Source organism: Ostrea edulis, chromosome 2 (assembly GCF_947568905.1).
Source record: "Ostrea edulis chromosome 2, xbOstEdul1.1, whole genome shotgun sequence".
Lineage (NCBI taxonomy): Eukaryota > Metazoa > Mollusca > Bivalvia > Ostreida > Ostreidae > Ostrea > Ostrea edulis.
The window spans coordinates 97,864,118-97,875,983 of NC_079165.1; the positions used below are offsets into that span (position 1 = coordinate 97,864,118).

At 36.0% G+C, this 11,866-nt stretch overlaps 1 protein-coding gene across 1 annotated transcript in view; it reads right to left on the minus strand.

Annotated features, from left to right (window-relative positions):
• LOC125681035 (T-box protein 12-like) overlaps positions 1-8,446 on the minus strand; it is a 30,993-nt gene extending 22,547 nt beyond the window's left edge. The window contains exons 1-3 of the mRNA XM_048920930.2: positions 8,076-8,446; positions 6,412-6,679; positions 1,222-1,421 (exon numbers count right to left, since the gene is read on the minus strand). Coding sequence (XP_048776887.2) covers positions 1,222-1,421; positions 6,412-6,679; positions 8,076-8,446 — 839 coding nt within the window. The remainder of the gene's footprint in view (positions 1-1,221; positions 1,422-6,411; positions 6,680-8,075) is intronic.
• Between the last annotated feature and the right edge of the window lie 3,420 nt (positions 8,447-11,866).

Here is an 11,866-nt window from a genome sequence, read left to right on the forward strand (position 1 = left end):
TCAACACAATATGCGAACTCCTGATTTGATTTGATTTGATTTGATTTTACTCTCATAAATATTCACAGAAAGTAGACATGTCATTTATTAAAACCTGACATGGATATCTCGAAAAAAAAATCTTAAGTTGGACTTTTTTCTTATTTGTAAAATGAAAATTTGAGTAAAATCGCAGACTTAAGTAAAAGTTTCGACTTCAGTTTTTTTTCCTGAGAAATCCAAGCCTCATGTAAAATCTTTAAAATGCATTAGGGTGAATTAAGTCATTAATTTTACTGTTGCATAGCGAAAATTATTTCGATTTTCAATTAAAGATTAATGAAAATGTATACATACTTGAAGTGATTTACAGTCTTGGACTGTGCACTTTCTCTCAGTTGTGATTGGTAGAAAATGCATGAAGTGAACATTTTCTTAATATACATTGGTTAAAATGTTGTTCTACCCAAGGGAGATAATTTTCCTTTGATCTAATATACGCACGAATTAACAATTTAACAAGATTTTTAATCTAAAAGAAATTGACAAAATGAACAAAAGAAAATTGCAATTAATGAAATTAACACACAACTATTATTTTCTTTTTTGTGTTTTGGGATTTTTCTACTTCGTGGAACTAATCACTACAGTTTTATGGTCACATAAAGCTAAGAATTGCTTAAAAACAAAAAGACCTGTACACCAATTGACGTTCACAAGTTTTAAAAACTGTTTTCTACCTGTTATAGCTGTCTTTCTATTGGTCAATACGGGTCCTCGAGCTCGCTACTTATAGCTGTCTTCCTGTTGGTCAATATATACAGGATCTCAATACTTATAGCTGTCTTCCTGTTGGTCAATACAAGACCTCGCTACTTATAGCTGTCTCCCTATTGGTCAATACAGGACCTCACTACTTATAGCTGTCTTCCTGTTGGTCAATAATGGACCATGACACTTATAGCTGTCTTCCTATTGGTCAATACAGGACCTCGCTACTTTGTATATTCATGATCGTATATCATAGATACATTTTATCGCTATTACTGCCGAAACATGGGGAAATATAGTTATTCAAGAGGCAGCATTCTTGTAACCCATCACTACCAAAATCATTACATTACATTACGGACAAGACACTATCATCAAGATAAAATCTATTGAATACAATTTGACTTTCTTGAAATTTATACATTTCATTTCTACAAATATAGTGTTACTTTGGAAATAAACATTCCTAACCTTTTCACCGGAAATCGGAATCCCTTGGAATAGGGATTGCTGTTAATCTTGAGTTTGGTAACCTTTCTGTTGTTGTATGCTGTCACAGCAATGAAGGTCGTGGCCCGGATGGGGAAGTCCATGACTGAGAGCTTGTCATCTTCTTCATGTTTGACGATATATATGCAGACGAAGTACTTCTGAAATGTGTGCAGCGTAAACTGAAATAGAAATTAAGAAGTGTAAAAACATTTTTAGTTCTAATTGTAACAAGAAACGTTACAGAATGTTCCTCAAACGTCCACCATTTACAAAGTGGTTCCATTTTGTCTGATTAAGTTCTGTTGAATTGTTCAATCTACACTTTGATTAGCAACAATATGATTTTAACATTATTTCATTGAATCGTGAGAGAGCTCTGCAAGTTAAAACACTATCCAATCAAAAGTATGTTGGCGTGCTTGTGCGTTGATAGAGGTGATTGTTATCATATCAATCAATTAAGTGTCTCAATAGGGGATTTTCGAGTTCTTCCATGTCCGTGTTTATTCTGCATTTAGTCACTATTACGTCATACTTTTTTAGGCATGGTCATATCCGGTTTATCGTAGTTAACGTAAATACACAAAGTCTTGTGTAAGTATATATACATGTAGGGCCTACAACCTATTGAAATGGACGATGATTCTATGCAAGTATAATCGAACTAAAGACATTTTTGTAATAGATAAGTGTTTCTTGTTACTTTTACCGTAAAAGTAATATACAAAGGCTATATGTAAGCTTGCGATTGGCCCTATAATCAAATTTGGAAATCCTTTCCAAAAATGTTGGTGTAGATACGTAAAAAGAATTGATCTCAAGCTCTTGAATGTCAATCGCCTATTGGTAAAGAAAACTGACTGAATGACTAAGTTGTCCGAAATCATCAATAAAATTGTGGGGGAAAATTAAATGAGGACATATACCAGCTATTGAAAGTTATGTCATGATTTATCTTTATAAATATTGGGCACCATTGGAATGAACGGCGACTTCAGCATTGCAAATCCGATAATGGATATATCGGTACTTCTGAGGCATGCACGTAGAATGTGGGAGGGGGAGGTAATGGTCCCCATTCTAACAACCATAACTTTCTATTATTTATATATATAAATAAAGATATATTTCGTGAGACAACCACCAAGCCCCCCCCCCCCCCTCCGACTTTTTATGGCGACAGAAGTGAATGGTACGAATGCAATTTATGAAGTGAATCCATAATATGTTCTCCCTACGATTCAAGTTATCAGAATGGGGGGGAGCGGGATTCTTATGCAATATACATGATACGCTACCCCCCCCCCCCCCCCCGACGGCGTTGGCACGATAAGGAACCCTCACTGCTACGGCCCTGAGAAAACTCCTCGACGAGTCGTAAAAACAATCAATCATTCAACCCCCCCTTCCTGAATTTTAAAAGGTGTGAAAAATATATATTGAGGTATAATAAGTCGTATGTCACTACTTAACCTTCATTCATGCATTTCAAATTTGAAAGATTTTAAATATTAGTCAAAAGAACATGTTAGGATTTGTTTGTTTTGATATATTTATCTATTATTGTCAAGAATTTTAGACAAAGTAGTGTGAAGCCTGAAGGCATCTTCTCATCCCCCCCATTCCCTGAAGAACTATGTTACGTGCCTGTTTTCCCCTCTTGAGTAAATCCGTATTACATCCCTCTGCCACACACCAATGGCACTGGTACTTAAATTCGGTATCAAAATCATTGAGTAAAATAAATGAACGAACTCGTCTAATTGTTAGCTAAACCGGAAGAAAGCATGCCTAAAAAATCACCAAATCACGTGACTTAGGTAGATTCTAAAACACAAAATACGCACGGAACGGAAGAACTCGAAAATCCCCTATTTGTACTTATATTATGATTTTCAGTCTATTTCCTATTGACGCAATTCAGCAAATGACGTAAAAAGTATAATCCAGAATTATATTATATCATCAAAATTCCGCACACGTACTTGTGCCTTCTAGTAAGTGATTTTTACCACACGGATCAGTAGACAGTTCTAAGATATATCTACAACCTAATTTAACTAAGTTGTTAGTTTACCGTTAAAATTCATTTTCAATAAAATGTCTAAGTGCGAAGCAGATGTGTAGGACTTCGTAGTACATGTATGTTACTACAACACACTTCAACTTCACTATTTTGGTGAATTTGGGGGGTGTTGGAGGGTGAGGCTGGTTCTTAACGCTTGTGACGATAGACTCCCTGGAGGAATCCTATAAATTGGGTCTTGCTTGGTAAACATGAAAGCAAAAGTACCTGTTAGAGTACTAAACGTCCGGGATGAAAAAAATCCGTCTTGTGAAAGGAACTCATCTAGGTAAACTTTGTGAGGCAGGCAATGAAGTCCAGATAATGTCGACATGCACTGAAGGGAAGTCAGAAGTTGGGGATATCCGTCATGCACTACCTCATGTCGCAAGTGAAAATATCCAAGCTGATTTCGTTGAACTCGTAACAAAATCCTCAGAGAAGATGACTACCTCTCAGAAGCAAGACCGTACTTACTTCCTCTGTGAATGCAAGGACAAATTTGCCAAAGAGGAATATGACGTTGGTACTTTTGCTGCCGTAAAGCACCATATTGATACTTGTTGTCGGACCCCCTTAAACTTTCAAGGCGAGGAAATGGAGCACCTTCAGAAGCAGCAAGATGCAGGAGTTGTGGTTCCATCTAAATCTCCATGGGCATCCCCAGTAATGCTTTTTTGAAAGAAGGATGGTGGAGTGCGTTGGTGCATTGATTACCGTAAACTGAACAATGTCACGCAGAAAGATGCTTATCCACTTCCAAAGTTTGAAGAATGCCTTGATACTTTGAGCTGATCCAAGTTGTTTTCTACTCTCGACTTGATCAGTGGACTTTTCGAAGTCGATGAGAAGGACAGGTCCAAGACAGCCATTATAGCTGAAAATGGTTTGTGTATAAAATGATGTCTTCAGTGGAGCATTCTGCTGATTTATTTGGATGATGTGATCATTACTGGAAGGATATATCGGGAATATTTGAATAACCTTAGGCAGGTGCTTCAGAGGTTTCGTGATTTGGGTTGAAGCCTAAACCAAAGAAATGTATTTTTTTCAAGATGAGGTCTTGTTCCTTAGCCATATTGTGAGCAAAGATCGGGTACGTACCAACCCCTCATTGGTTCAGGATGTCGCCCAGTGGCCAATTCCACGAAACGTGTAGGAACTGCAAACATTTTTAGGACTTACAAATTATTACCGGAGATTCATAAAGGTTATGCTGAAATTGCGCACCCTCTGCACAACCTCACACGAAAAGGTGTTGTATTCCATTGGGACCATGAACAAGGTTTTGCTTTTAATGCCCTTAAAAAGGCTCTGACACCTGTACCTATGATGGCGTATCCCTTTCCAGAAGGAAAAATGACCTGGGACACGGACGCTTCGAATGTTTGTATCGGGGCAAAGATAGAGTGGAAAGAATTATTTCTTATTCCAGTCGACGTTTTGGACTAGCACTGCGTCACGCGACGTGAGCTGCTTGCTGTAGTTGCGTTCTACCACCAATACAAACATTATTTACTTGGGGGACAGTTTTTGCTGCGAACAGATCATCGCAGTCTTCCCTTGTTGCTCCACTTCAAAGCACCATAAGGTCAACTTGCAAGATGGTTGGAAGAACTTGGCCAATTTTCTTTGTCATTCAACATGATTTTATTTGTCAAAATTTACAATGGACGCGCTATCAGGCACACGTGAATTTGATGAAGGAATTTTTGTTGACAGCATTCATATCATAAACATACAGCAAAACTTTCAATTCATTCAATTCTTTAGTTGCAAATTTATGGTAATTCTTGTACCCGAAAAATGAAAGAAAACCAATACATGTGTATAAAAGTGCATGTTAGTATGACTCAGTACTATTGTATATGCCATTTATAGGAAAGCTATGGTGATTTTAAAATCGTCCATTCAGAATTTAGCACATGTGCATGCATGCATGTACTGAAAAGTGATTTTGACAACAGCAATATGTTAAGAATATTAAAATACACTCAGAACATGAATTTCAAAATATTTTGACGAAAAACAAAATTAAAGTTATAGTCATTCAAAGAATTTAACCTTCAAAAGACAATGTACGTGAATGTGCGTTTGCGTTTTTATTTACAGCATTATATAGATAGTTGCATTACTTAGCTAAAATGTGAATATTATTTAATTACGATATTTTATAAGAGAGTTACATAAGATTTTGGTATTATCCAATCAAAATCAAGCACATGTTCATGTACATGAAGATGATAGATTTTGATTATGTCAATGAATAAATGGACGCAATATTTACTAACGACAAATATCTAAAACTATTTCACTAAGAAACATAAACGTTAGACTGATTCCACAGAGTTAGTAGACCAGAAATCCAAAGCAAGTACATAAAGATGCATGCATTTTCATTCAAAATGACATTCAGTTAGTGCATTTACATATGTTATACTATCATCTTAGACAAAAGGTTTTATCTTCATCCCGATCCGGGTTAGAATAGGTACTCAGTACCCCCTTGCTTGTCGTAAGAAGCGACTAAATGGGGCGGTCCTTCGGATGAGACCGCAAAAACCGAGGTCCCGTGTCACAGCAGGTGTGGCACGAAAAAGATCCCTCCCTGCTTAATGGCCATACGCGCCGAGCATAGGCCTAAATTTTGCAGCCCTTCACCGGCAGTGGTGACGTCTCCACATGAGTGAAATATTCTAGAGAGGGGCGTAAAACAATATTCAATTAATCAATCATCCCTTGAGTACTTTCTCAGAACAATCACGGACAAAAATGTCATAAGAAGAATGAAAAAAAAAAGAAAAAATAGAGTAAAACCAATATGTTCCCAATCTTCATTTGGAGAACATAATTACAAAGTATGAAACAAACCACACTATCACTACAGTACTCTGAAGTTTCAAATGTGAGATCTGACGTTGTCATTCTGAATGATGAATATCATTATAAATAAACCATGTTGATAATGGTTACTCATGCACCATGATCTATTTTTCATTTCTGGAAACCTTATCATGGTAAGCTCTTTCAAAATTTGATTCATTTTTATGAATGCTCTTAAAATTGCAAACAAAAAATGTTTGCCTATTTGAGTAAATACTTACTATTCCATCCTTTGTATCAGGTTTATTTGACAATTTAATTTTCTCAAAGGAAATTTTCCGACTCATCCAATCTGATCCAATACGTGGAGAATCCGGGTGTTTGAATGGATGATTTCTAAATTCTTCGTCCTTCTTTCCTATCGGTATCCACTTGTTGTTGAGAAACTTAAAGCTTTTGCTACTGGCGGGTATGATATCAAACATGACGTCGTACAACCCAGCTGGATCTACACCTTTAAGGAAAAATTCCACGTAGGGAAACATTCTCCTGAAATATATTCCAAATAAGTTGTTAGATGACATGTCCAGTGATTATGCTTTAAAAAACTCGGATGTGCTTTTAAATGAAAGAAACCAGTATTCTATCGAGAAACAAAAACTTAAATCCCATTTCATAATCAGGTATGAATAAAGATATGTGTATGTAATCAATGAATACATGTATATAACAAATGGATAAGTAGAAAAAAGGATGTTTGATGCATTGTACCATCTTCTATAATATTTAGAATTATTGACCTTTTCATGAGAAATCATGAATATTGGGGGGTGTCATCTCGGTATATTATTACATTTAAACAAATGATCCATGATATTTAATCTTTTAAAGAATTGCTATATACAATGTATCTGAAAAACAAAGGTCTATAGTCTTCTAATTAGCACTGTAATGAATTTACAAGTGTATATGCATGGCTTCAAAATTTACGAGCTTGGTCATCTGGGATACACGTAATCAACAAACATCCCCGAAAGAAGTCACAATAGATTTATTAAACAAACAACACGGACCGTACATAGGTACCCCGTGTCAGATGAATTTAATACCTTGTCTCGATGTAACAAATTGGTGAGTGGTCTGCAGTTTTCTTTGAATTTTCACAGTTGATATTCCTGACATTTTGTATTTCCAAATTAAATTTCTGATGTAATTAGAAAGTTTCCTTCCACTTTTACGTATACGTTCCTTTTCTATTTTCGCCTCGCTATGAAGAACAAACCTTTCAGTGACTAGCAATGCAAATACAAAAGACTGAACGGTGAACGAACGATGAACTCACGGTGAAAGCAAAACTGTTAACGGAGAGTGCACAGTGAGCGAACGGGAAAACGATAAAGCAGAACGTTTAAGGGTCTGTATATAATCATTTAAGATATGAAAGGCGAACTTGCAAGGAATAAAAACTGATAACAAATCAAATAGGTTAGGGATTGCTAAGATGATTAAGACAATGATAATTCTTCCATATAAGTGTAATGCCAAATCATCCCTGGTAATGAGCAAACTGTTTCACAAATAAAAAGGTGACACTTAAATTTTGATTTGAATTCTATAAAATTACTGATATGAATATGTACTTTCCCTGGTTTAAAAATCAATACTTTCTAAACTTATTTACCGACGAAATCGAATTCATCACTGAAATTATGTTCACAAAGTTTGCGCCGATGAAAAATATATATTCTTTAACTTCTTCCTATAGTTAAAATCCTGTAACAATGGATTAGTATTTGATCGTTCGCTTCCTAACCGGAAGGTCGTGTGTGTAATCAGGAGTTATGCATAGGCCTGAATGTGCGGCATTTTTCCTACAGTTTGTGATACTAATGTGAACGAAAATTTATCGAAGGGACGTAAACCAAACGAACAAAATATACTATACCTTCCAGATCGGTTGATGATCATTTCTGTCCCCAACTCCAAAAACTTGTGCCACATTTTCGCTTCCATAAGTGACAATACAATGGATCCATTTATCAGTGGGATGCAGTTGTTCTTGTCATCATAAATACCATCCTTAGACTTTTCAGCTTCAGATGAAGAACTCTGCATTTCAGAAAATTCAGAAGAGTTGGAATTGGCGTACATTTGATATACATCCACGTCTGACAATTGAACCTCCATATCTGATGACGATGATGATGCATTTGATGGTATTCTTTTGTCTGGAGTTTTATTGTTTCCACTGAGCACTTCGGGTTGTTTCATACCTCTACAATCTCTGTTTTGGAAAGAGGTCGCGTGATTCTCCATTTGTTTAAATTCCTGAATCCATGTAAAAGATTGTAAAAATTATATCAAGGTATGTAAACGTAGTTAAGGGGAAATTTTAAGATTTTGAAAACTCGCACTTTGAAATATTTTCATGTTCATGACTAGCACAGTAGGTAACAAGTTGTTTTATTCTCCATGTCAAATTGGTGTCAAAATACGTATTTCTGAATAACCCAATATCTAACCCCATATCTTAAAGGTCATCATATTATCATCAAAACTTTTTTTATGAGTTGTTATTCTTTCTATGTATATGAACAGGCGGTCCTCGTTAGGATAGTACATATCTTCTAAATCAGAAGATGACACTTGTGTTACTTAATGGGTAAAGGACGGTAACTCTGGATAACCGATGTATGGTAAGGCGAAGTAACAACAGACAGTGTTCAGAATAAAGTTTTACTACAAAGTGATGAAAAAATAAAGATGATACATTCCAGCACTAATAAATAAGTCTGATTCAATAATAATTAAATGCCAATGGGATTTAATCAAAATATTAGATAAAACATTCTTATACTTCCATGCAATGAACAAAGAAAAATGAAGATTACAAACAGTGATCAATCTCATACAGAATATAAAATTGGGAGTAGAGCAAGCAGGAACTTCTGCAAACACCAAGGAGAGGTAATCCCAGTTGACCGGTCACAACCGTTGTGAGCTTTCTATCATGATCAGGTAAACGGGTTAATCCGTAGTCAAAATCAGTATGTAAAAGAACAGCATAACAATTGGTATGAAACACGTCGTTCAGCATTCGACCCAATGTATTTGCGAATTAGATCATTATAACGATCATATAATTTGCTAACTGTTGACTTTAAACATCTGTTGGAACCCCTGAAACACCAACATATTTGTCAGCAGTCTGCTTGGATTTAAGAATTAGTCATACGCAGAACATGCTTTTGCAAATCGAATCAGTTGAAATTCATAAACGGGTGCAGGTGATAATGGAATATTGCTACACATCTCTTGGATTTGAGTTGCAGCTCATGAGAGAATTGTCGCATATCTTGCTTACCATTCATCAACCGCAAATACCTCGTTCAAATTGGAGACAAATCTAATTTATAAATGTTTCACGCCCGTTAACTGTTTTCCAAAGTACATGTTATTGATGAATTTCAGTCAACAGTTAGCATGTTCCATGGTAAGATTAATCTGAATACAAAGGTTTACCAGCTATTGTTAAACACCCATCACTTTCTATGACAACTCTTTGATTGAAACAGTGCCTCATTCTTCACCTGTTAAGTAGAAACTTCCAACAAAAGTACGAATATTTTATCACAGGAATCCCCTCGTTGAGCATCATGAAAAGGTGAAGATAACGAACAGTTATCAATCTCGTAATTCCTATCAGGAATACAAAATTAAAAACTGGACAAACACAGACCCCTGGATATACCAGATTTGGGATCAGGTGCCTAGGAGGAGTAAGCATAGAATGTTGTATCGTTAAAATGATATGGATTAACGATAGAATGCATCACAAAACTGTAGTTGCGCATCATTTATCGCCATTCAACCGCCAGATTGTGTCACCACATCAATCCGTGTATCCACCTCCATGGTCATTTAACTAGTTAGACCCATGTTTAAATTTCATTTCGTTGTTGATGCCGATGATATGAGACACTCATTCTCTATCTGATAATGTGTCCAGGGGCCCGTGTTTGCCCAAATATCTATTTTGTATTGCTTGTAGGAGTTATGAGATTGATCACTGTTCGTTATCTTCACCTTTCATAGAGAATCAATATCAATTCAAGAGCTCTTGTTTGTACAATTTAGGTATCAAGTATTATATACTGAAAATCGACAACTTTACAATACAATGAATATTTTATTCGATATGTGGAATTTGAGGGTCTAGCAAGAGAGGTCTTCGACCCATAATTTTAATATATTGTTTCTGATTTTAGCATTATCAGTTTTGTAGAAACCTGGTTGAACGACACTAATCCAAATACTTCGATGAATAATTTTCAGTTGGTGCACTATAGAAGTAAAACATGGAAGGGTTGGAATATGTATTTTTGCAAAATGTATTATGAGGAAAATAATTCAACGGAAATGTAGTTACCCAGATATATTATGGATTAAACTTGACCATAATTGTTTAACTTCCACAAAGATGTCTACTTGTCTGCAGTTTATCTTTCACCAGAATATGCGAGTGCAAATGAAAATTATTTATAATCAATATACTCAGTTCTACTCTGTGACGTTGATAATTTCAATTGAGTATCATTAGTATGTTCCCTAACAAATTTTGGAAACATGTTCTTTTGCTCTGTTTCTTCTCATTATACTGACGGACTTTATAACACAACACCTTTATTCCTTAACATAAAAACTTGATAAATTCTTAACTTATTGCAAAATTCACCCAACATACATTGACCTGATGTTGAAAATATTAACTATGTTACTCGTGTCAATTATTCATACGGTGTGAGTGGCATTGAACGAAATTTTCTAGACGATATCTAAAAGCAATGAAAATGTAAACACAATCATTTATTTCTGACAGCAGGTTAGGATATGATTTTGATTACATTCATGATGTGACAAAAATATTTATCATCATAGATTTACATATCAAAATATTTAAAATCTGAATGATTATTTATATCAAAGGTGAAGATAACAAACAGTGATCAATCTTATAACTCTTATAAGCAATATAAACTAAAGAGTTGGGTAGACATGGAACCCTGGATAAAGCAGAAGTGGGATCAGATGCCTAGGTGAAGTAAGCATTAGATGTTATTTCAGGCTGCTAATTATATCATAGAAGAAATTTAAGCTATATATACTTTGTAGTAGGCCCTGTATGGAATAGTACCTTGGTGTTTGGTAGCTGTAATCTCTGAAGAGTAAACGAGCACCAATGACCCTCATTCATCCCCTAAAACTTTCACTTGTTGGCTCAAAGCACCATACCCCGGTGCACCGATTCAGCTGGCAGGCTAAACCACGTGAGGTGATCGTAACACTGGATCATAAGGTGAATATACTTCAATGATGAGGTCACAGGTTAGGGCGAAGGAGTTCCAAGATGAACTCAACGTCCAAGTGTTTTTAACAAGGGCGAGCCTCCGAATTGGACGATATCGGCTGTGGTCGGACATAGAGAGGGATGGTCTCTGCTATGTCACTTGCCCTTGATACGCCACATGAAAATGACATTCATTTCTCAACACATACCGGTTCGGCCGCCACCCGGGTTACCAAGACATGACAAACGAGAGAGGCCTGATACTACTGGAATTCACCAGCTGTAACAACATCATGTTGGCAAATACATCCAGAACATGTACCTGGACTAGCCCAAATGTAGATCACCGCAATCAGATGTTCTACATTATGGTTTAGAGGCGCTTCCAG